This window comes from Bos javanicus, chromosome 2, assembly GCF_032452875.1.
Source record: "Bos javanicus breed banteng chromosome 2, ARS-OSU_banteng_1.0, whole genome shotgun sequence".
NCBI classification, from domain to species: domain Eukaryota; kingdom Metazoa; phylum Chordata; class Mammalia; order Artiodactyla; family Bovidae; genus Bos; species Bos javanicus.
This window is the reverse complement of record NC_083869.1, coordinates 31368788-31395164: the sequence shown is the minus strand read 5'-3', so window position 1 is coordinate 31395164 and position 26377 is coordinate 31368788. Positions and strand designations below refer to the sequence as shown.

Sequence of the window (26377 nt, the reverse complement as noted above, 5' to 3'; positions counted from 1 at the left end):
TGTTCAAGGGTCAACTGTGTTTCCCTCTGGGGTTCTACCTGGGGTTCTACATGGGTCATACCTCTCTTCACCTTATTGTTATGTGCTGTCTCTATACAATCTCCCTAAACTCCAGACTTGCATTTCCAAAACTTCTTCTTCCTTCCTCTCCACCTCAACGGTTACTCAAAATTGATATTAAAAAACAAACAAAAAATTTCTGTGTTTTTCCAGACTTGTTTCCTTTTTTATCCTGGTTAACAACTTAAAAGAAGCTGGGGTTTTTCTTCCATGTTCCCATCGGCACCTGCTCTTAATTCTGTCAGTCTATTGAGGTTATCTTTTACATGTTTATCCACCCCACCGCACCACCAATAAGTTATAAGAGGCTTGCAGAAAGGGACTGGGCAATACTGATCTTCACATCCTCAGCACCTAGAAAAGTGACTGACCCAGTAAGCATTTAGTAAGTGGTTACTGACTGAACAGACTCTTCCATTTTCTTCTTTTGCTAGTGAGTTCTGGACCATCTGCCATTCCGGTTGTCCAAATTGAAAACCTTGGCAATACCCTCCTCTTTTTCCTCCTCTTTTCTATCAGCCTTGTCTCTTATCCTGTTCCGGATGCCTTTTGCCTGAATGCCTTTGCTATAGATAGCCTCCTCTCAGGTCTTTATACCCGCATCTATCCTCACTTCTGCTGCCAGAGAAGTTCAGCATGGAGTCTTGCTCTGGTTACTGCCCTGCTGAAGAACTTTAACTGACCCATCATTAAAGAACAAATCCTACCTTCTCAGCACTACATGTAAAGCTTTCCTTCCATGTTGGTCGCTATGATCATTTCTTTGTACACTCTAGCCAGACTTTCAGAATCACCAAATACAGAAGCTGTACAGTGGCTGGGGATGGGAGAACAGAGGTCAGTAGATTGAGAAAGTACCATACTTGGTAGTTTTTCAAAAGAGATGATATGGAGACATGACCATTGTTAAACCTATGATAAAATACAGGAAAAACATAAAATAAAGATAGAGTTTTTGAGAAAATTCTCAAGAGGGGCAACTTTATTTCATTTGATTGCTTCCCTAACCAATGGCAGTGTCCTTCCAATGTATCTCCTAATGTTAGAACTTTAGGTCACAAACCTAGAGGAGTGGGAGTAGGGGGGCGGTTCCTGAGGGAGTGACCATATGTGTACCTATGGATGATTCATGTTGCTGTATGGCACAAACCAACACAACACTTTAAAGCAATTATGCTCCGATTAAAAATAAATAAATTAAAAAAAAATTTAGGTGACTATATACACCTCTGGGCTGCACTCACTTCTGCCAGCATTAGCTTCCTACCCCCCTCCTCTCCTTTTTTGACCCAAATAATTGTTTTAAAGGCAGATGATCACATATTGCCTTATCTTGACATATTTCCTGCCTGCTCAGGTTGGGCTAAGGGCACTTCTTCCTGTTTCCATTGCACTGTGTAATAATTCTATTAAATATTATATTAAGATTAAATGTCTGTTCTCCCCATCCACAAACTATAAATATCTGGGGTCAGGGACAGTGCTTTCTCATCTTTGTAGCCTCAATACCTAGAAGAGTGACTGGTATCAGTTACGATATTTAATAAATGTTTATTAAGTGAAAGAACAGGCTATTCTTTTTTTGCTCTCTGGTTGTTGATCTATACCAGAGACCAGTCTGGGTCCTAACTGGAAATAACACAGGGGGTAAGCTTCACTAAGTCAGCCATTTATACAAAACAATTGATAGTGGATAGAATGAGTTCATAATATTGACCAGCCTAGACTGCTCCTCCAGCTCCACTGTGACAGGGACTAGCCTCATCTTCTCTGAGAATATATAGCCTTGCAGCTGTCTTTTTTCTATTTTCATGCAAACTCAAGTCAAATGATGGTTCTGTTTGTTGCTTCATGTTGGCATTTGGTCTGAGAACACTTAACACTAGTGCTCCAGAACTTGGAGTCAAATGGTATTTTAACAAATGAGTGAGCACATTTGACTACTACACAAGTAGCCTTAGGAAAATTTTCTTGGCCAGAAAGTGTTTTCATATGAAATTTTTATTGTCCCAAGATCATTTTTATTATCCCATCACTTCCATCTTCTCCAAGGATCACTTTATATTATGAGTTCCAATTTTTCAAGATCTCCTGGGGATCTCTGGCTCCATCTTTTGGCTTGATCTATAACATGTTCAATATCTCCTATGGTAAAAAGATATTTTTTAGACATCTTAATAACTTAAGCCACTGGTTTGTCAGCAGATTTTCATACATTGATGTTTTTAAAAGACAAAAGGTTTTGTTTTTTGACAAATTAACTTATATCTTAATTTTCTCCAAGTTAGCTTCCACTTATATCATTTGATTGAAACTCCTACCACTTAAAGTGAACATCTATAGTTTGCACTACGCAAAGGCTACTCTTTCTTAAGAAAATGATTTATGTATTTATCTGGCTGCCTTGAGTCTCATTGTGGCATGTGGGATCTTTCACTGTGGCATGGACTCTCTAGTTATGGTGCTTGAGCCTAGTTGCTCTGCAGCATGTGGGATCTTAATTCCCCAGCCAGGGATCCAACCCACAGATTTTTAACCACTGGACCACCAGAGAAGTCCCAAGACTAGTCTTTTCCTGGCATCACTGCCTTTATTTCCTTTGGGGTACCTTTTCCTCGACCCATAGCCTACGTGCTTTAGTTGAGCTGATCCTATCCTTAGTTTCAAGGGTAGGTACGTAACATAAACATAAGCAACTCAATACAGGGCATGATCATCATGGGTTCTTATTAGAACCAATTCACACTAATACTTGAAGTGAGGTTTGAGGTTAAAAAAAAAAAAAGAGAAAGCTCCTTTTCTTTTTATGGGATAGGACTTGAATAGATGTAGGCTAAGACTGCCATTGCTGTCTTGTCACAAGGAGGGGAAATTCTTCAGAAACTAGAGCCAAAGTCGGAAACAAAGCCTAAAGATGAAAAAAGAAAAACTATGATTCTATTGATTGAGCTCCTAAACACAACAAAATATAACAATAGAAAGAGCGTTGAACTTTATAGCTGTGTGAGGGGATAAATTCTCTTTTGCTTCAACCAGTTCTATGGTTTTTCATTTGCAATAAAAAAGGCAATAATTTATGTATCATCAAAAAATATCAGTGGTATTTGCCAGAACAAATAATTTCCTTTTCAAATATGCACTACTCTTCTGTCTTTACGATTTTTTTCTGATCCTTCTTTAATCCCCCCTGTAATTCCTGTTTATATGCAGCTTTAATTGCGGAATTTCAGGGTTAGAATGAATAAGGGGTTCACAAAACTAAAGTATATTGAGATCCTCGGAAAAGACATATTTTATATACATAAATACCTATTAAAAGTGTAGATACATTTTTAGGAAATTATGTTTGGAACACTGCACTATTGATTAAACTATTGTAAAAGAGATGTTTTATGAGGAGAAAAATAGATATAAATTTGGTCTGCATACTATTACTTCCATCCTGAATGTAAAGAATTGAATGTTAGCGAGGCACAGAATGAAGGTTTTCACAGTGATAATGCTTCTGATTGTAGTTTGGAAAAAAAAAAGGGAAAACTGTGTTATTGCATTTTGATACTAGCACACTTTCTGGAAAGCAATTAAATTGCCTTGGCACCTCAGTTTTTAGAAAGCAAAAGGTTAGAAAATACAATAAAACTGAACATTATTTCCAGAAAGAACCGAAAGCTGTTGGACTGTGAGATATTTGAAATCATATCAAAAAGCAGAATTTATGGCCCTATGAGTTATGAGAAAGGAAATTGAATTGTGTGTTTTATTTTTAAAACACGACCACTAAAAAGGTGTTTCCATAGTAACAAGGTCAATAGCACTAGCCACTGCAGACCTTCCTCTTTTTCTGATAGCAGGTTTAAAGATCTTTTTCAAATACCACTTTAAAAGCCCTATGAAAAAGTACAGCATTTCTGATCATTCATCTGAACAAAAATGAGGAAAAACACACATAGAGTATTGAATTTCTCATGTTTTATGGATTTAAGGCATTCTAGGCTGTCACATTTTCAGAAAGAAGCCTGCCTGACTAGCTACTATGCCAGCCCCTGAACACAGGGTTTGATTAGCCTGACTGTAAATCTGGACAAACAGAAGTTGTTTGCAGTAGTATTTAAACAGAAATAAAAGGCAGCACAGTATTAAAAACACACTTCTTTAACATCTAAATATTGGAATAGTTAAGTAAATAATCCCTGTTATTAGGAAAATATCAAAGACTCAGATAAAATATGATATTAGCATTAGAGGAAGGTTAAAATATACAGGTCACATATTGTTTACCACAGAAATAAATAGCTCTTTGGCTGTAAAAAAATCAATTCATTTAGTGCCACCAGGAAGTGGCTTCTCCTTCCTCTTTCCTTTCTATCAAGATACAATGCATATATGACAGTTATTTCATCATCTTATTTCTCCCACTGAACTGTGAGTCCCTCAGAGCAGAGAGATTTTCTATTTGTGTTCACAACAGTATCTCACACATTGTGTATGTATAAGAAAATGAAAAAAAAAAAGTGAAGGATGAATCATGAAAAATAATGACACAACAATCACTAAAATAAATAACATAAAATCTCTGGTCTATTTTTAGAAAATAGTGTCAGTTAAAATGTGTAGTTATGACTTTCATCTCTTCAACTTAAGAAGCTCTAGATCTTCATTCACAGACTCACAATCATTAAGGAATAAACCCAATTGCGTGGCCCCTACATCAATTTCTTCAGGATCTCTGCAAGTGGGGGTCTGGCATCAGCATTTTTTAAAGCTACTCAAGTAATTCTAATATGAAGCAGAGTTGAACATCATTGTTTTAAAATGTTCTGCTGGGGCTCAACTAATGACATTTATTTACTTCCACCTTTTAGCTACTTGTTTTTTTCCCCTTTACTATTGCCCTGTAGTACCCTATTTATCAAATCTAGAACACCTTTTATTATAACTTGATTTATTCTCTAGAATTCCTTTTCATGATAAAAGCTTCAATTAAAATAGCTGTCTTATACATTTAACATTTTAACCAAAAATTATTATTGTATTCTGTTCGATATTGCTATTAGCCTTTTATGGCTCTGAACTCCACCTTTGAAAACCAGAGCCCTGTATAGTACCAATATAATAACTGTTATGGGTTTCCCCCGTGGGCCCAACTGTTACCCCAGTTGGTAACAAGTCCGCCTGCAATGCAGGAAACTGCCTGCAAAGCGTTAAGATGTGGGTTTGATCCCTGGGCTGGGAAGATCCCCTGGAGGAGGAAATGACAGCCCACTCCAATATCCTTGCCTGGGAAATCCCACGGACAGAGGCGCTTGGCAGGCTACAATGTATGTTGCAAAAGACTTGGACACAACTTAGTGACTAAACAGCTGCAACCACAAATGATAGATGCTAAGTATATCTAGTAGAATTTAATATGTGCTTCTGTGCTTTTATGCTTACATTTCCAAGGCCTGTAATTCCTTTTATACTCTTATCTATCTGGAAAATTCAGATTCCTCTTTCAAAACTCCCGTATCATATTTTTCTTTCTCTAGGAAGCCTTCCTTAATTTGGACTATTAAGGACTCTGCAGCACTGCCACTGCCCCTCATTTATGCTTCCATTTTTCACTCCTAATACTGCACTGTCATTTCTTCTTTTTAAAATAAATCCCTTCTCCATAGTTGATCATGAACAACATGCAGTAGGCACAGCCCAGCAAAACAGAAGCAATAGGCACTCAACAAGTGCTTACTAGATGAAAGAATATATGGCCACATTGAAGTGAACCAGCTACATTTCAAAAACACTATTGCCATGGACTGAATTGTGTCCCCCACAAAATCGTATGCTGAAGCCCTAACCTCCAGTGCGATGGTGTCTGAGGATGAGGGGCTTAGGGAGATAATTAGGTTTAGAATTAGTGTCTTTATAAAAGGAGACACCAGAGAGCTTGCTATCTCTCTCATGGTCTGCCACTGGGAACACAGCAGGATGGCAGGCGTCTGCAAGTCAGGAAGAACCAACAAGCTGCCAGTTTCCAGAAATAGGGGGAAATAAATATCTGCTATTCCAGTTACCCAGTCTATAGTATTTTGTTCTAGTAGCCCAAAGTGACTAATACAACTATGACCTGGGACTAAGTTATTTGCTGCTGCTGCTGCTAAGTCGCTTCAGTCGTGTCCGACTCTGTGCGACCCCATAGACGGCAGGCCACCAGGCTCCCCCGTCCCTGGGATTCTCCAGGCAAGAACACTGGAGTGGGTTGCCATTTCCTTCTCCAGTGCATGAAAGTGAAAAGTGAAGGTGAAGTTGCTCAGTCGTCTCCAACTCTTTGTGACCCCATGGAGTGCAGCCTACCAGGCTCCTCCATCCATGGGATTTCCCAGGCAAGAGTACTGGAGTGGGTTGCCATTGCCTTCTCCTAAGTTACTTGAAGAGAAGATTAATATAAATATTATGGATATTTGTACTCATCCCTTTTATTGAAGTCCTTAAAAAATAAATGCTTTTTGAAAAGACCATATGAAATAAAGTTAGTTCAGATATTTCACACTTTTTTCAAATAAATTTAAGGCATAATTTTTGGTATTTTCCTGGTAAATTAAGAAGCCTGACATAAGCATATATAGTGGAAAATGAAGTGATTTTGCAGAACAATGATCAGTAGGAAAAAAATGTTACCTTGGGGATGGTGTTATCAATTACAGCTATTCACCAGGTTTTTTTCTTAATAGATAACATTAATGGAAGACCCAGCATGTTCCTTGTACTGTGTTAGACATTATGTCTTAAATTAATTTTGTCTTATTTAGGATAAAGAAAATATTTAAGGTATCACAGCAACTCCATAATGTATTATTTACTAATTTATTCAACAAATATTTATTGTGCATTGTGGGAACAGCGTCGGATACGACTAAGCGACTTCACTTTCACTTTTCACTTTCATGCATGGGAGAAGGAAATGGCAACCCACTCCAGTGTTCTTGCCTGGAGAATCCCAGGGACCAGGGAGCCTGGTGGGCTGCCATCTATGGGGTCGCACAGAGTCGGACACGACTGAAGGGACTTAGCAGCAGCAGCAGCAGCAGCAGCAGCAGTGGGAACCCAATTTTGTGTTTAAAGCCAATTTAAGCTAGTTTCATTCTAGCATTCTCTTGGGACTACAGACATAAATTATCCAGTTCTCATCTGATAAATCTATTCTATAATCAAAGCAAAAAACTGTGTGGTTTAGATCAGTAGACCCTATACTTCAAATTTTACTGATAAGTAACATTTTTAAAATTTGAGGACCCAATGCCAAGTTGCCAACATTTTATTTGGCCAAATAATATAAAAAAACAAATATTACTACCAAGTATCACTATAAGTTCACAAATGATAAAGCATTTTAATACAAGAAAATAACATAATCTGAGCAGAGAAAAAAGAGATTTTCAAGGTGACTGTATTTTATTTAATAGAGCAAACATTCACTATATTCTTTATCATTCTCATTTTAGCCTAGACTGTTGAATATTTTGTTAAGAACATATTTAACTCTGGGATAGACACAGAAATTTCTACCCTCTATCGTCTTCCCTCCTTCTGCTTTCTACCACTGCACTAAATTGTTCCTATTTCTCACTATTCAAAATCCCTTCCTTATTTTAATTTTTTGAGCAGATTATTAAAATGATAAGTAAACATGGTTTAATCTCATCAGCCATGCAGGGTCCAAGGGAAAATGTAGGTCTACTTTAATGTAATCATACTTGCATTTCATCAAATAGTTAAATGATGCTTCTGGTACTATCATAATTTTGTATTTCTGCATTTATAGTGTATCATCTGAAAGCCTAAATGATGGGTATAAGTCAAATATCAACCAATAAAGCAAGGAAACTTACATGTGTGGGCCCAGTGAAACTACCCTTGCCACTACAATTCCAAGAATCAGAGTTGTTAAAACTGTAGAAATAAGAGAGATCTGCAAAAGAAAATGTAAAGATATAGCATCAGTTTAGAAGAGACAATGTAATTGAAAATATTAGGTGATTTACTTTTTACTTGACTAAATTTATGTAGCTTTTAGGATATACTTCTTTAGTAGTTCATTCTTACCAATTGTTGTTAATAATCTCAGGCATGTACATTTTTATCAGATCATACTCTTAGTTTTTTTCCCACAAATAGAACAAGTACCAAATATGACTATTTCATAAAGTGAAGTTATGTTTTCACTTTTTGTCAGGTTTTTAGTGTTGACTTGTGCTTTTCTTCTATCTATAATTGCTTATTGCTACTGTCTATCTTACCCTGGCCCTTCCTACACAACATCCCCACACACCTACCCACTCACACACATTTTGGGATGCCTCGGCTTCTTCCCTTCTGCTTTCCAGCTCTATTAGTCCATTTTTCCTATGCAGTTTCACCCTTTGGTCTGTCCCAGTGGCTCAGTGGTAAAGAACCACTTGCAATGCAGGAGACTCAGGACACATGGGTTCAACTCACAGCAGTATTCTTGTCGGGAAAATCCCATGGACAGAGGAGCCTGGCGGGCTACAGTTTGTGGGGTTGCAAAGAGTCGGACATGACTGAGTAGCAGCAGCTGCGCTTCCAGAGTCTTCTTTGCTACTTTCTCTCTCTTCTGTTACTATTTCAACAGGTTAAAATATAAACTGGCCTGTGTGTGTTATGTTCACTCATTACATTAAATTTGTGTTTCTATTCAATTTTTTATAATGAATAAAGACATTTTAGAATTTTTTATCTGATAAGAAAAATATAAAATTGCTTTTATTTCATTTGTCATTAATCTTATTTCTTGGGTTGTTAGTTTTAAACTAGAGCAGGTTTTATTACGAGTCCTCTGATCCACCGAGATATTAAGAAAAAAATCCCAAGGTCACACAGCAAGAAAGTGGTCGAAGGGGAATTCAGATACACAGCCTGACTCCAGATGAGTGTTCCTAACTACTCTGCTTTGCATTGGGATACTTCAGTATGACATTTGTAAGGCACATTTCAGGACAAAATGTTCAAATGTTATCAATATGATAGAATATTAGCTTTCTTCTCATAAATGCCTTGCCTTTTGCTCTCAGAAGAAAACATTTATGTCTATACTGAACATGAGAAATGGGAAATAGTTCATATATTTCAGATAATTCACCCAAAAAGTCCCTTTTAATACAATTTTATTTATTTCTGGATCCCTGTAATGTAAAGAAGACAGCATGGGCAGAAAACTGGAATATCATCCCCACTCTCAGCTCTGCCTGGAAGGAGGGACTTCACCACTGTGTATACATAACAACATCACAGTGAAAAGTAAAATTAATCAACTGTTGGATTTTTCAAAATAGATTGAAAAAATATGACTCGCTCTCTAAAAAATTTTTTTTCCTCAGAATGCTTGGCATAATGTAGATGCAACACCAATAACATTTTGGGTAAAATACAAACATTTTATGAGAGTGAGGGAGAAAAATACAGCCAGATAAAGGCTAATGTATAGAGATAAGCATATGTGGTGAGTTGAATACTTATTTGATTGGTTTTATTACAAATAAATCACCATTTTTCTTTAGCAATAAGAATCATAAATATTGGCCAGATTCTTAATCAATCAATATACTGATATTTAAATTCACTGGATAAAAATGGGCAGAACAGACATTGTAATTAAAAAAAAAAATTAAGCCATTTACAATGCCAATTTACAACAAAAAAATTAACTGATTCATTCTTACTTCATTAAAGTTAATTTATTTTTAAATTGTCTAAACTATCTACAAAAAATGATAGATTTTTTTTTCAGTAAATAGAGTTGGTTTAATACAGTTCTTAATATTTTCTAAAATTAAAGTGTTCTGTCTGATATCAGAATATCTGCCTTAAAAAAGGAAAAAGAAAGGGACCTATTCATTTCATACTCATCAAGTATTTAACTATCAGTTCTCCCAAATAAGATAAACTATCAAACAAAGTTTACTCTAATACAAGTGTAAGTAACTAAAAGAAACTAAAGATAAATACTGTAATTAAGAATTTGGTCATATAGGCAGTAATTTTACAAAGTTAATGCAGGTAATGTAGTGCATCTCTGCGTATTTAAAATGTAGAAATTACCTTCCCAAGCTTCGCTATATCGCGATACAAGGACAAAGGCAGAGTAAAGACAACCGTGGAAAGCACAATAATCAAATGGCGGCCAATAAGCAAGTTTTCAGGATCAACTGAAATACAACAATTATTATATAGTGTTTATAGATATGAATATACCAGTGACCCAAGTAGTCAAATATTTAATTATAAAAATGACAATTACTATAAGGGCTTCCCTGGTGGCTCAGACGGTAAAGCATCTGCCTGCAATGCAGGAGACCAGGGTTCTATTCCTGGGTCGGGAAGATCCCCTGAAGAAGGAAATGGCAATCCACTCCAGCACTCTTGCCTGGAAAGTCCCATGGACAGAGGAGCCTGATAGGCTACAGTCTTGAATAAGTTTCATAGAACCATGAAACTTATTCATGGTTCTATGAAATAATAACATCAAGGATTAACTTATAAATCAAATAGTGTTATAGTATTTTGCATTTACATTATTTTAGTAGCCTCCAAATCAGGTTTCCTGCTTCTACCTTCCTTTGTCCCTTTAGAGTGTATTTCCTACTGGAGATTATGTGGCTTAGAAGAGGGACTTTCAAAACAAAAAGACTCACAATCTCTAAATTACTCAAATAGCCCTGATATGGTGAAAGGATGAACGGGGAGTGGAGCTGTGGCAAACTTTGAAAAGGTCTGCTAAAGTGTTCACAGAGGCTTTTTCATAATCAAGCCAAACAGGAAACAATCCAAATGCCCCTCAACTGAATGACAGATAAACTGTTTATATCTATATAACAGAAAACTGCTCAGCAAATAATTAAAAAAAAGGAGTACATCACTAACAAACCCCCAGACACATTTAATATCCTAAGTGAAAGAGGCCAGACCCCTAAAGGCTAGCTACTACAAGATGCCTTTTCTTTGGTATTCTGGGAAAAGGAAAAGCAGGACGAGAAGTCTAATCAGTATTCCCAACCGCTGGAGATGAGGGAAAGTTTGACAACAAAGGGGAATGAGGAAAATTTGGGGAGATAATGGAATTGTTCTGTATTTTGATTATGGCTGTGGTTGTATGACTGGATAATTTGTCAAAACTTACAGAAGTATACATGAAAAAGGGTTAGTTTTATTACATTAAATTATACTGTAATACAAATAATGGGGACAAAGGTTAGCCTGCTTATTTAAAAAATGGTGTAGCATAAATAGTACATGAAAAAATGATACACAGAGAATTGATGATATGTAGCATAAATAATAATATTTAAATAGCTAAATTAGAGCTAAATTATACATAAAAGTGGATTAATACTTTAGAATCAGATTGGATCATAGATATCACTGGATATCTGAAGTCATCCAATTCCTCCCCTTGCAAATATTTACTTTCAAATTATTATGATTATATAAATAACTATACAAAATAAATATATTGACGTACCTCCAGGGATTCTTTGGAAAACTTTGCTCAAAGTATCTCCAGTTATTATGTTGTAACTTATCATAGCTAAAAACATAATTAAAACAACAGTCACCAATAAGTCATCATATATTTCACCTTGAATATTTTGAAAGTAAACAGTTATCACTTCTCTAATAGTGGCATAAGCTTACTTTCAAATATTTACTTTGACTGCAAATACCTAAGACTTTAAAAATAACTAGACAGCAGATTTGTGGGAGAATATCAATTTATATTACAAAGACGTTCACTTTGATTCTTTTCAGAACATCTTTAAATAATAGTGAGTTTTGGTAGGCATTTAAAATGAGATTTGTTATGGCATTGAAACATGTATATTATCATATGTGAAATGAATTGCCAGTCCAGGTTTGATGCATGATACAGGATGCTCGGGGCTGGCGCACTGGGATGACCCAGAGGGATGGGATGGGGAGGGAGATAGGAGGGGGGTTCAGGATGGGGAACACATGTACACCAGTGGCGGATTCATGTCAATGTATGGCAAAACTAGTACAATAATTTAAAGTAAATAGCCTCCAATTAAAATAAATAAATTTATATTAAAAACATGTGTTTTGTTGTGTTATTAAAGTTCAGTGCCAAACACTCTTTAGGAACACATGTATTACTCAAAGTGAGGAAAAATAATAGAAAATTGTGAAGACTTCAAAAGCAATATTTGGGGGAAATATATTCTTAGCCTTCTGTAGAGACATAAGGAACTTGTGGTTTGAATAACAGCTTCTGTGTTATTAATTTTTAAAATGAAATCAATTCAGCCATTGGTGAATGTTAACACATTACTTATTTTAGAAGTATTGGGTGCAAACTTATCTTGGACATGACTTCCACAAATCCTTAGCTTTTCAAAAAAATTTCAGCTTAGAAGAAATCTATTATTTCTCTCATTTACTTTTATTCCCAGATCATTCTACAGGGTTGGTCAAAAACGTTTGTTTGGGTTTTTCTATAATAGCTTATGGAAAAATCAAAATGAATTTTTTGTTCAACCTAATATTCTTCACCAAACTAGGGAATTACAAGCATTAATCCAGTGAAAAGCAATCTTACTTTATTTTAATGAAATACTTAGAAAACAGACCAAAAGGAACAGAAAACAATGGAAAAATAGCTAAACACTCAGTGTGGAAAATACAACTATTAGTATTCTTTAATGACTAACAACTATTAAAATTATTTTATTCAGAAATGGTTGTGTATTTATGAAAGTAATTATAATATTCATGTTCATATTCATTCTTACCAATGAAAGGATACAAAAATTGTAGAACAGAGAGTAAGAGATATCCTGGAAAGCCAAAAGTTCTATTGACCAAAGACTGGTAAGTGTCTGTTCCAGAAAGGGCAGCTCCTTTTATCAATAAAATGAGGGAAAAATCTGTGGCAAAAATAACCATTAAACAAATGTCAGATTAGATTTAATATAAAGGTTTTTAAAAATATATTTTGACTTAAAGAAAAATACAGGCTTCAAAGAAGAGTTCAGTGCTAAAGTAAATTACCATGGCAAGGCTTACTTTATTTTCTTAAAACATTATCTTTCATGAAACTGTACTGCTTCCAGTTATATATTTTTAAATCAAGATGCAAACAGACTTAACATATCCATGCAATGAACTAGACAGAAGAGGGTATGCAGACTAAAGTTAAAGCTTCAGTTTCCTATTTCACTTTCCTAACACAACCAATGCAACAACTATTAACAGGATGTGGCTCAAATGTTCAAGCAACAGAAGTTAGATTATCCAATATTTCACAGGCATTCAACATGTGAAGACTGAGAATAAAATGTGCTGTGAAACATTCAGAAAAAAAATAGATTGAGGACAATCAGATAATTTGTTTTATAACAGAGTACAATATCTTTATTTTATCGTTATTATGGTTAACAGGCTACTCTAAGAATTTTTTTGAAATTTACTGTTTAGAGATTTAAGTTCCAATTTTAGAGTTGACATTGAAGATACAAATATATAGAAAAATGTATAATGAAAAGTTAGTCTCTCTCTCATTTAACTCAATGCTTTTTGAACACCTAGAGAATAATACTGCAACTCTACTGGATATACAACTGTGCAGAAGGTATGATTCTTACTTTTTAGTGTAAGAAAATTACATTAAGAAAAAAGAAAAACAAATTCTTACTTTTTAGTCTTGCTCATGTTTCTATTACAAGTTTTTTTTTTTTTTTGGTCTTTTAAGTTATTCGGAAATGTATTAGAGTACAAAGAAGAAAATACAAATCGGTGCAATATCATTTCCACCTTGATTCTCTCACGTCTTTGAAATTTCTTTTAACAAATTCATCAATGAGCTCCAAGTTGATAAATCCAGTCGAAACCTCTTACATATTAATTGTATTTGCCTTTTCAGTAGCATTTTCCTTTCTGACACCAGTTTCTCTTGAATTTCCTCCTACCTTTGGAGCCATTTATACTTAGTTTTTTCACCAGTTTCTTTAACTCTTCCAAATCCTGGATTCTGGGATTTTTTTTTTCCCCTCACTCTTCCAGATGTCTTACTGTGTCTTATTCACGGCCATGGCTTCAATTTTCACACAGATGTCAGTAACTCCTGAATTTGCATCTCCAGTTAGGACTTTCCCAAAACTCCAGATTTCTGTATCTAGCTGTCTAGTAAATATTTTACCTTGAAGATCTTGTAGGCATCTTGATTTAGGCGTCCAAATTCTAATTTATATATTTGTTCTGGAGCCTGTTTCTGCATTCATATTTCTCCAAACTGTGAATAGTATCAAGAGAAACTTGAGAGTCACACTATATTTCTCATTATCCACCAGCTTCTATTTTCCTTTGTCCACTAAATCCATTAACTACTGCATCATAAATTATCCAACTGTATCTCCTCACGTCTAATCTCTAACCTGCTTTAAGGGCTTACCCCTCTATTACTTCTTGCCTGGATTACTGCAAAAACTCCTAATAGTTCTCTCATTCACCATCCTCTCCTTACCAGTACTTGCCAGACATTTTCTCTCTTACCAGATGAATATGACCATAGCATAAATTTGACCATGTCTTCTGCTTAAAATCCTCCAGGAAAATCCTCTAGTGATTTTGAATAAAAATCAACTCTTTTCATAATTTTTCTCAGAAAAACTGTTTATTAGCTGTGGGATCTTGAATGAAAGTCTGAATCTCATTTGAAAAGTAAGGCAATACCCTAACCTTGAAGAGTCTATGAGGATGATGTGATGATGTTTAAATGCCTACCACAATGCCTGGCATGCTACAGATGCTACAGGAATGAAAACTTTTGCTATTTTTTAGTTATTTTCTATAGGCTGCATGTGATGTTAGAAAAAGCATTGCATTTGGAATCTGATGAGAATGACAGTAATGATGACAACCACAAAAACACTAGCAAATACTTAACAACACTTTCTGTGGGTAAGCCTTTTCCTAAATGCTTTATATTTATTGACATGTTTAACCATCACTAAAACCCTACGTAGGTGCTATTACAATCCTGCATTTGACAAATGAGAAAAGTGAGGCACAGAAGCTTAAGCAAACTGCTAAACGTCACAGAGCTCATACGGAAGAGGCAGGACTCAGACCCTGGTAGTCTAGCCGCAGAATCCATATATGCATTTAACCAAAATCTCAACTCTGTTGCCAGTAACTGCTGCTGCTGCTGAGTCGCTTCAGTCGTGTCCGACTCTGTGTGACCCCATAGACAGCAGCCCACCAGGCTCCCCGTCCCTGGGATTCTTCAGGCAAGAACACTGGAGTGGGTTGCCATGTCCTTCTCCAATGCATGAAAGTGAAAAGTGAAAGTGAAGTCTCTCAGTTGTGTCTGACCCTCAGTGACCCCATGGACTGCAGCCTTCCAGGCTCCTCTGTCCATGGGATTTTCCAGGCAAGAGTACTGGAGTGGGGTGTCATTGCCTTCTCTGGCAGTAACTGCTGATCTTAGGCAAATAATTTTAACCTGCCAAAGTCTCAATTTCCACCTTCATAAAAAGTAAAACATGCATACCTACTTCATGGAGTCAGAAAGATTAACTATAGTGGCTGCGTCAGGCCAGTCATCAGGAAATGGTAATGATTATCATTACAAGGGAGCCTTCACAAACGCCTCTGCAAGCCTCTCTAACTTTGTATATTCCCTCTTACCAACATCAACCCTATACTTTAGCCAGATAGAATGACTTACACGTTCTCTTTTGCATTTCCACATTTCCATCAGCTTAGAGCATCCTTCTATTTTCTTTGCTCACTCACATTTTTTCATAAACAGTCAGTGAAGGGGTCTTTTCCTCCCCAAAACATGCCAGCTCCTTTGAGGCTAGGTTTAATGCCAGAATCCTTATTGTCACGCACATATTTATATTATGGTATTTTTTATGAAAGTCACAACTATGTGCTTTTTTTTCTGCCTAACATACTACATTGTGAGCTTCACGTGGCAAGAAAAATGTTCTTTATTGCTATAATGGCAGCAGTGTTAGTAAAACTCTATTGAATGAATCAACGATCAGCAAAGCAAGATTGCTAGATGTCTACATATCTGATAGAAATTTAATATGATAAGTGACCTAATAAATAAATTTTAAAATATTCTACAAGCACAAATGACATAGTAATTTATCCTATATCCTTTGTTTAACAGTAGGAAAAGCTTCACATAAGAGTTGAGTAGTGTCCTGAAGGATAAACAGGCTTTTACCGGGTAGAGAAGAAAAAATAATGTCAAGCAGGGGGACTATCCATAGGCAGTCAGTGTGAAGGCATAGTCTATATGTGGGTAATGGAATCATACAGAATGGCTAAAATCCAAGTGCCACACAAGGCAGTGACGGTGACATGGTGAAAGAGACGTCAGATTAGTAGGGGTTGAGACTAGAAGTGCAAACTGTGCTGAACCACGAAAGAATTTGAATGGTTTTTTTTTTCCTGTGGTCATAACAAAGTCTTGGAACATTTTGACTTGGGAAATAACAGATCAGGCTGAGGTTTTATAAAGATAACTCTTGCAGTAATATGAAGGAGAGACCAGAAAGTTAAAGATATAGGCTAAAGGCAGGAAAATTAAACAGCAAGTTACTGGCCAAGGAAGAGAATCAGTGAGGACTGGTAATAGGAGGTAACCAATTTCACAGTTGCTGTGAAGTTTTGATGAAGAACTGTGTGGTTGCAATGAGACTGCTAAATTTTACCAAAGTTCAAAATGTATTGCTTAAAAGTAACAATTTGCTAAGAATTTAGTCAATAATAGATGCTTTCATTTACATGTAAAATACAGGCTATAAATAAATCTCTCAAAAGTTTTAGGAATCTCAAATATCAATCATTATAACATTTCCTTTCATTATAACATTTTGATCTTGCTTTAAATATATTATATGCAAATCACAGATAAACCATGAATGAATCTATGTTATTCAACAGGTGAATTTTCTTTTATATCATTACATAGGCTTAGACAATAAAAATTATTTTACTCTAATCAACAAATATGAGAACCTTAAAGCAAATTAAAAATCATTTGCTGTAAATATTTACCATTCTTTCTTTTTCCCCAACATTTCACAAACATGAAAACAGAACTTAGAAACACCATTTGTTGAACTGAACATATCTCATTAAAAAGACAAAGGCCTTAAAAAGACAAAAGAATAATTGTAGAGACAAACAATTATATAATTACAGTGTCAATTTAAAGAATAACTCAATATTATAACCCTATTTGTAGATTTTGCTCTTAGAATCCTAATTAAGAAACTTTAAAAAAGAATCATAGTCTACAATTTTTTGTTTTGTTTCTGCATGGTCATCCTTTATTTATCAAAACTATACAAGGATTTTCATCATGCAACTAAATTAATAAGAATAACTAATTTCCACTGATTAGTAATTTTGTAATATATGACTTGGGAAAGGTCTGCTTCTAGACACTGCTGTAGGTTTATATACAGCATCAGTTGATCTGTGTATGCATAATGTGACTTTGCTTCAAGAAACTATTCATTCTCTTCAAGTGTTGGTTGAGATTTTAGGTGATGTATATTTAATTTTTTTTCTACCTTCTGGTTTATGATGTGTGCAAATGTTCACAGTGCACTTAAATAAGCCATAGTTATTATGCCTGGGAGGAAATTAATTATTTGTTTGTACTGATTGACTGGGAAACAGGAAATTAAAAACAACATGGGTAAATCCTTGAATGGGATTTTTTTAGTGTGCTAAATGTTCTCTTGAATAACATAAAAATTAAACACCAGCAACTCTGAATAAGCACCAAGTTACAGATTTCCTATTACTTAAGCTACAAATTAAGTGCTGTAGAAGCTAAAAGCAGCTTAGGTTTGGGGGGTTGGGGGTAATGAGAAGACAGCAGGGAGGAAGGGAGTGTAGGCTCTGAGGCAATCTTCACTTTATTTCTCAGGAAAGATGGCTGAGTTACAGGCTGGTTTTGGAAGACTGAGATTTTATAGGGGATGGCATCTTAGAGTCTCCATAAGTAGAGTTAACACAGACACTCTTGGGCATGGGATTTAAGGGAGCTTCTCAGAAGATGGAGAGTGAAAAGATAAGCCAGGGGCATAGCTCAGAAGGACAAAGTCTTGGTGGAGACCGGAGGCAGCCCAGCCCGACAGAGGTTGCGTTCTGCAGCTCCAACTGCACCACACGTGGGTCCCTCCTGGAGGCAAGGAGGCCAGCTTTGGGGTTTCTAGCAGTCATGTGGGGAAATGATGGCTGGGATTCATAGCCTCACAGGAAGGTGACACTCTTGAGGCCCGGGTTGCCACTCCACTGAAGGGGACCGCTGAGGTGTTTTGCATCACCTGGTAAAAGGCAGCTAGGTGATCACACATAGCAGCCCACAGCAGCCACCAGTGCAGAGGTGGGGAGGATTGTCTGTGTCACAGAGATCCTAAGGCAGAGGAAAGCCTTTGTGTTTGTCATGAGGGGTACTGGGGGGACGACAGGGCAGGGGTGCAAACACAGTAAGATAAGATGACTAGTCGTAAAGTCTGTACTTAGATGGGGAAGTGGCCAAACATAGGTTTATTACATGAAAAGTGGGAAGCAGGACAAAAGGGATACAGAAGTGCCTTACTGCTGCCTTTGAAGACTGGCAGGGGTGGGGGTGGTGGTGTGGGGACCCCCACTGGCTGAGAACCTGGGCTCTTGGTGCCACCTGCATGAACAGAGCTTGAAAAGGTTGTCCATGTCAGCACCTGTCCATGTTTTTTGTGGGAAAGGAATTCCTGACATCTATATTTTCAGAGTACAGTCTCAGCCTTAATCAGTCTTTAAAATGACTCCTCCACCTACCACTATTGGCAGAAAGTGAAAATGGCACATGAAAAGGATTTAGGCCTGGAAATATACAACACTCTTCTAATCTGTTCAGAGGATTAGCAAGAAAAGTAAATCTCCTCAGTCATAAATGTCTAAATTCTCTAGGATTCTTTGATGTACTTTTTAGTTAGGAAATTCAGTTATGGGGGATGTGTATGTGTGTTTGTGTAAAACAATCATTGCATAATTTAAGTTGCAGGAATAAGCAGTTATATAGTATTTTTTACCTGTAACATATGAAACCCAGAATAAAAGCAATATTCCCAGAGGAAAGCCAGCTTGCTTCATTGAATAAGGCAATCCTGGAAAAAAAAAATGTGCCACCCATCACATGAATAAAACATACAAATAGGTTTTTTCCCCAATTACTGTATATAATCAGTTAAGAATATTAACATATTTATATGAGATAGTTGTAAACAGTGCATATGAATACTAAAATTAAATGTTAGCATATTAATATTTACTACAGAATAAAATGTTGTAAATTAAGGACATGTCAACAGAGTGAGTTTATGAGGTAGAAGAATATGATAAGAAAGCATCACATGATAAACAGATGCCAATTCACACAAATAATGTTCATTTCGGGGTTTTACCAGAATCTGCCTGAAATGCGGGAAACCTGGTTTCAGTTCCTGGGTTAGGAAGATCCCTGGAGAAGGGAAAGGCTACCCACTTCTGTATTCTGGCCTGGAGAATTCCATGGACTGTATAGTCTATGGGGTCGCAAAGAATCAGACATGACTGAGCGACTCTCACTTTCAGGGTGCGGGGACAGATGACTTAGAATATGTGGAGAGTAATGACTCAGAGCTCTCCTTACAGGCTGGCTGGGAAAACAGAGACAATGATGAGTATAGAAGGTTTGGGGGACTTCTCCAACAGTCCAGTGGTTAAGACTTCACCTTTCAATGCAGAGGGTATGGGTTTGATCCCTGGTCAGGGAGCTAAGATTCCACATACTTCCCAGCCAAAACACCAAAACTTAAAACAAAAGCAACATTGTAACAAATCAATAAAAACTTTAAAAATGGTCCACACCAAAAAAAAAAAAAAAAAATCTTAGAAAATAAAGAATAGAAAGGTTATGAGATTCGAGGAAAGACTAACTCTGGGGTCAAGATGGGCAACTCTGTAGGAAAAGGAGAGAAAAATAAGTAGGCAAAGGTATTTTTTATAAAGCTGAAGTGAGTATATAACATTATTTATTATAAACTTTTTTGGGGGGGAAATGGGGAATTTTAGATTATGTACAATGAAAAATTTAAAATAAAATGTACATAAACTATTTCCATCCAGAATGCTTTATTCCCTGAAAACCTTCCCCTTTAAAAAATCTGCTGAGCCTAATTAAGAGGTACTTTTCAAGGTTGCTGACATGGATCAGCTTCAAGTATTCATATTAGGAATTAACTCTGGGATTCTGCCTACACCTCCACGGCACATGGAGGCAGAATTTCAAACAAATCTTTGCCCCTACTTGCTATTACTTTGTGTCAGTTCCTACATTTTATCTACCATATGAAAAAAATTGTCTATATATGGAAAATAAAATCAAGAAACACATCAATTTGAGAAAGTTAAGAGAAGTAACTCAATCCAGATAACTGTGACTAAGATGTCAAAACATTACAGAGAAAAAGTAATAGTCTCAAGGAGCATCTGCAGGATTTTGATTTGTCTCAGTTTTACCTTAAATTGGATGTTTTCAAATAACAAAAAGAATAAGAAGCACTGAAAAAAAAAAAGCTGCCTTTATTATTATAATGTAATACACTTAATTTTGCCAGAAATTTACCCCTGGCTTCAGACTGGGAAAATATGAGCTGCTCATTTCTTTGAATTCGGATTACTTGACTCCTTTGTTTTAAAAATCCATTTAAAAACAATTTCTATTTATTGATTACAATTAAAATTAATATATCACAATAAGTTTGGACTTTAAATTTTAATACTTTTTGAATGGGTAAGGAAATATTACATGGATTTGATTTTTCACAAGATTGCTACATTTCACATTAAAGTTTTGTATCTGCAATATATTCAAATATCTGGAGGTTTTACACCTCCAAAAGGTTATAGAAAGATGATTCAAGTAACAGTAGACATTCCAGAAACAGTGAAAAAAGTAAATTTGGTAACATTATCAACTGATATACAGCCCATGGAAAAATTTTTTTAGTTATCTTCCATCTGCAGCTTCACCTTAATCTACCACACACGGAGGATACTCTCAAATGTAGAAACAGTGTGTGAATTGCCACCCCATCTTTAGTATAAAAGACTGATGGTGTGCACACTGGAAAACAGGAAGGCTTTTACGAAAAAAAAAATTACCAATTTTATAATTTAAATTTTTTTCCTTTAAAAATAATCTATGAATACTAGCAACATAATAAATGTCTTAAATTTGGCCTTTTCATTGAAAAATTAAAAAAACAAAACAAAACAAAAAAACACTTACCTATTATACCAGACCCTATAATTGAGTTGACAACATTAAAAACGGCAGCAGACTGACGACAAGTTTTCCCTTTGTGCTTATGTTCAGAAACCAGGGTTTCTCTGTCATCTTGATGGCTCTATTTCAGTATATAAAAATGCGATTGAATAAAGACTTAGATCAAAAATTTTGAACATTTTAAAATAAATACGCAATGTAGGAGACTAACACGATATTAGTAATAATAACAAGTGATGTCAATAACGGTAAGAAGATGAAGATAATAATAAAAAGTAACAATAATATCTAGTAATGCAGAGCTTCTGAACACACTCCATCCTAAAATGTGCTGATTACAGCTGTGCCAAGATCGTGGACTGCTGCATGAACTCCTAGAGTACAGGATCTCCCAGGGAGCAAATGTGATTTTTGTGTGTGTGTGTGAAACGAAAGGGGTTATATTGAAAAGTGCCTGACCAAAAAAAGAAAAAAAAAAAGATTAAGGCAAATTTTTTTCTCCTGGGGAACCTTGTTCAGTCGCTGTCGTGTCTGACTCTGCCATCCCATGGACAGCAGCACGCCAGGCTTCCCTGCCCTCCACTATCTCCCAGTTTGCTCAAACTTAACGTCCATTGAGTAGGTGATGTTATCTAATCATCTCATCCTCTTCCGCTCCCTTCTATTCCTGCCCTCAATCTTGGTGCTAAATCAAGACCCCAGGTGAAGGCAGCTGAACTCCTGCAGGTAAAGGCAGCTGAACTCCTGCAGGTGAAGGAAACTTGAACGGTCCTGCCTTCAGAACCTGTCCCATCTCCAGTTTTACCTGCGGCGGGATGACGGGCCTCTGCCCGGGGTAGCCCATGGCTGCACCCGGGTCTTCCGCGGGTGGAAGGTTCGCGGGCGCGGGTCCTCGACTCCTCCGCGACCTCCGAGCCCGGCGTCAGGGCGCCGGGAGAGAGCCGGGTTGAGGCTCTGCGGAAGCAATTCGCCCCACCTCCCCGCGGGCTGCCGGCCCAACTCACTTGGCCGCTGCAGGCGAGGCGCTTTCCCCTCCGGGTTTGCCCAGACAAACGCACCTTCCTGCTGAGGCGGAGATGCTACAGGGTGTTTGTTTCTGAAAGAGGGTGGCCCTCTCTCCCCGTATTTCGCCCCTCCCTCTTCTTGTTTTTAACCCTCCCACCCAACCTCCAGTTACAAAGTACAGTTTATTGTGCCCACGCTGACCTGCCCAGATGGCACAAAGAGTTAAGATGGCCTCATTCTAGTCCATTCCCAAATTAGCTGCCCCTTGGCTGGAATCTGATACCCAGGTAAGAAGGCACTTACGGAGCCTCTTTTCTATTGCCACCTTCTCCTGCTCCCTCTACTTCTTTTAGGTCAGAGATAAGCCATGAAAAGCTAAGAGTTTTAAATGGAAAATACACAAAAAACTTTTCTAAAGTTTTAGCAAACTTGTTTACTAAGAATGCTTTTGTCAGATGTCGCTGGGTGACTTTTCAGAATAGATGACTTAAGTAAAGGAAGATGGAAGGATAGTGGAGTCAGTTACTGAACCATGAAAGGGGGTAAGGAGGAGTGTCAGGGGATGGGAAAGAAAAGGCACTTGGAGTATCTGAGCCACAAAGAATCTTAAATGACCCTCTGTTCACCCCTGTTACCCTAAGATGAGGAAACAGGCCCAGAGAATATTCAATCACAAAGAGAATAGCTAGAGAACAGTTTCAGGGACTGTAAGAATGGTAATATAACATCTACTTATCAAATAATTCAAGAGGTTCTTTTTCATAAATATTTATGTAAAACTATGAAACATTTTAAAAACGTAGAAAAACCTAAAGAGAATTATAAACTTCATATATTCTCCACTGTCAAAGTAACAAGAGTTAGTATTTTGTCATATTTTTTCACATTGCAAAAATAAGCATTTAATGCCACAATAGACATCCCTTTGCCCTTCCCCATTCCTTTCGCTTCATTGCTAGACTCAACTAATTCATGAAGCTTGTGTGCATCTTTTGTAGCCATGCTTTATATTTTAATTCATTCATTTGCAGCCGTAAACACTATATGAAGTGAAGTGAAGGTCACTCAGTTGTGTCTGACTCTTTGCGAAACCATGGACTATATAGTCCATGGAATTCTCCTGGCCAGAATACTGTAGTGGTTAGCCTTTCCCTTCTCCAGGCGATCTTCCCAACCCAGGAATTGAACCCAAGTCTCTCGCATTTCGGGCAGATTCTTTACCAGCTGAGCCACCAGGGAAGCCCAAACAACATATAACGATATGCATATTTTCAAGATTTATAAAGATGGTCCCAAACTGCACTGTTTTCCTGTTAGCATTATTGTTTGTCTACCCAGTATACTGTTTCCAATATTATTATGTTATATGTAGATACAGCATATTCATTTTATCTATCTCACTAGTTCAGTTCGGAGAAGGCAATGGCACCCCACTCCAGTACTCTTGCCTGGAAAATCCTATGGACGGAGGAGCCTGGTGAGCTGTAGTCCATGGGGTTGCTAAGAGTCAGACACGACTGAACGAGTTCACTTTCAGTTTTCACTGTCATGCATTGGAGAAGGAAATGGCAACCACTCCAGTGTTCTTGCCTGGAGAATCCCAGGGACGGGGGAGCCTGGTGGGCTGCTGTTTATGGGGTCGCACAGAGTCGGACACGACTGAAGTGACTTAGCAGCAGCAGTTCAGTTAGCATCCTCCTGTGCTGAGTACTTATTCACTCAGTTGTGTCCGTCTCTTTGTGGCCCTATGGCCTGTGGCCCACCACGCTCCTCTGTCTGTAGGGATTCTCCAGGCAAAAATACTGGAGTGGGTTGCTATGCCCCCCCTCCAGGGGTCATCCCAACCCAAGGATCGAACCCAGGTCTCCCACATTGCAGGTGGATTCATTATCATCTTGTCACCAGGGAAGCCCTTAAGATTATTTCTAATTTTGCACTCTTGTGGAGCATATTAAATGACCATTTTTCTAGAAGTAGAGTTGTTAGGAAGTAGTTCTTGCATATATTTAACTTCACTAAATATTTCCAAACTGCTCTAGAAACTGATAGCCCCAATTACACTTCCACCAGCAGAGATGGAATTCCTGTTCTGCATTGTTAACATCAGGACTTAGTTTCTTTTTAAATTTTTGATGTTCTTGTGAGTTTTAAAATGGTATGTAATTATTGTGTAGATTTGTATTAACAATATATAGTGATGTGGATCTTTGTATAATGTTTTATGAATATAATTAAATATTTTGGTTGTCCTCTGTTAATCTCATTTTTTAATTCTTTGCCCGTTTGATTTTGGTTGTTAGTCTTTTTCTTATTGTGAGAGTTATTTATATATCTGGGATGCCAACAGTATTTTGCACGTATCTTCTCCCAGTTTTTTTCTTTTAAAACTGTGGGGGTTTTTTTAATGCAACATTTTCAGTTTTGAGATATTCAGAATTAGTAACCCTAATTTGGGTGTAAACACGTTAAAAGAAAGAAAATTACAGCCTTTTCACTAAAAAATATATGTTCAAAATCCTGAATAAAGTATTAGTAAATTGAATCCAACACTCTATGACAAAGTTAACAATATCCTGACCATATTGAGTATTCTCCAAGTACAATGAGTGAATGAGAGTTCCTGTAAGTACTTGGAATTGTCTGTGTTCTACATTTTGGCCATTCTAATAGGACACAGATTAGCATATATGATTGAATACATCGTTGCTATTAGTATTTTGAACAAACTGTCATCTGTTAGATCCATTAAGAATAAAAAATAAAAGTATTCACTTCTGCAGTGCTCCTCTCTTATTTCTGCAGATCCAAGTTTCCGACATATCGTTTTTCTTCTCCCTAAAAAACTAATTTTTAAAAGCTTCTCCAGGCAGGTCTGCTCGAGAATCCCTCCATTTTTGTTTGTCTGAGAATCTTTATTTTTCTTCACTATTGAAGGATATTTTTACAGGGTGCCGAATTCTAGGTTAGGTTTTCTTCTCTCAGCACTTTAAAGGTTTCGCTTCACTTTCTTCTTGACTGCATTGTCTCTGAGGAGAAGTTGGGTATATTCTTACTTTTTTCCTCTATAGGCCAGGTGTTTTTCTCCCCTTCCATTTTTTTTCAGAATTTTTTTCTTTATCTTTGATTTTCTGTAGTTTGAAAATGATATTTGTTACGTGCAGTAGTTTTTTGCATTCATCCTCTTTGGTGTTCTCTGAGCTTCCTGTTTCTGTGATTTGGTGTCTGATAATAACTTTGGGAAAATTTTCAGTCATTGTTTTTACAAACATTTCTTCTATTCCTTTTCTTCTCCTTCTGTTATTACTATTGTGCATATGTTACACCTGTTATAGTTGTCCCACTTTTTTGGAGTATTCTATTCTGGGATGAAGTATTTTTTCAGTCTTTTTAAAATTTTATTATTTTTTTTTAATTTTGGAGGTTTTTCTTTAGATATTCTCAAACTCAGAGACTCTTCAGCCACATCTGATCTACAAATAAGCCCATCAAGGCATTCTTCATTTCTGTTACATTTTATTTTGGTTCTGTCTTAGAATTCCCGTCTGTCTGCTTGCCTATCTGTACTTGCACGTTGTCTACTTTATCCATTGGAATAGTTAGCATCTTAATTGTGGTTTTAAAATTCCTGATCTGATAATTCCAACATTCCTCCCATATTGGAATCTGGTTCTAATACTTGCTCTGTTTCTTCAGACTATTTTTTACTCATTAGTATGTTTTACAGTTGTTTTTGATAGCTGGACATGATGTACTGGGTAAAAGGAACTCTTGTAAATAGACATTTAATAACGTGATGGTGAAGATGGGGGAGGTGAAGCATTCTGTGCTCCTATGAGTAGGTCTCAGTCTTTTAGTAAGCCTATACCTCTGGATTGGGAACTCCACATGCACTTCTTAGTACTTCCCTCCTCCTTAGGGGAAAGTTGGTGGTTATAGTAGGCTGGAAATAGGTATTTT

At 36.7% G+C, this 26377-nt stretch overlaps 1 protein-coding gene across 4 annotated transcripts in view; it reads right to left on the bottom strand.

Moving 5' to 3' along the window:
• Positions 1 to 22730, bottom strand: part of SLC38A11 (solute carrier family 38 member 11) — a 60426-nt gene extending 37696 nt beyond the window's left edge. For 2 of the 4 annotated variants that reach the window (XM_061436484.1, XM_061436500.1), the window contains exons 1-7: positions 22221 to 22730; positions 21419 to 21536; positions 19179 to 19253; positions 12864 to 12998; positions 11576 to 11641; positions 10156 to 10262; positions 7929 to 8008 (exon numbers count right to left, since the gene is read on the bottom strand). In XM_061436484.1, coding sequence (XP_061292468.1) covers positions 7929 to 8008; positions 10156 to 10262; positions 11576 to 11641; positions 12864 to 12998; positions 19179 to 19253; positions 21419 to 21536; positions 22221 to 22259 — 620 coding nt within the window. In that variant the 5' untranslated portion in view covers positions 22260 to 22730. The remainder of the gene's footprint in view (positions 1 to 7928; positions 8009 to 10155; positions 10263 to 11575; positions 11642 to 12863; positions 12999 to 19178; positions 19254 to 21418; positions 21537 to 22220) is intronic. The other 2 variants (XM_061436505.1, XM_061436492.1) reach the window with 2 other exon arrangements.
• Between the last annotated feature and the right edge of the window lie 3647 nt (positions 22731 to 26377).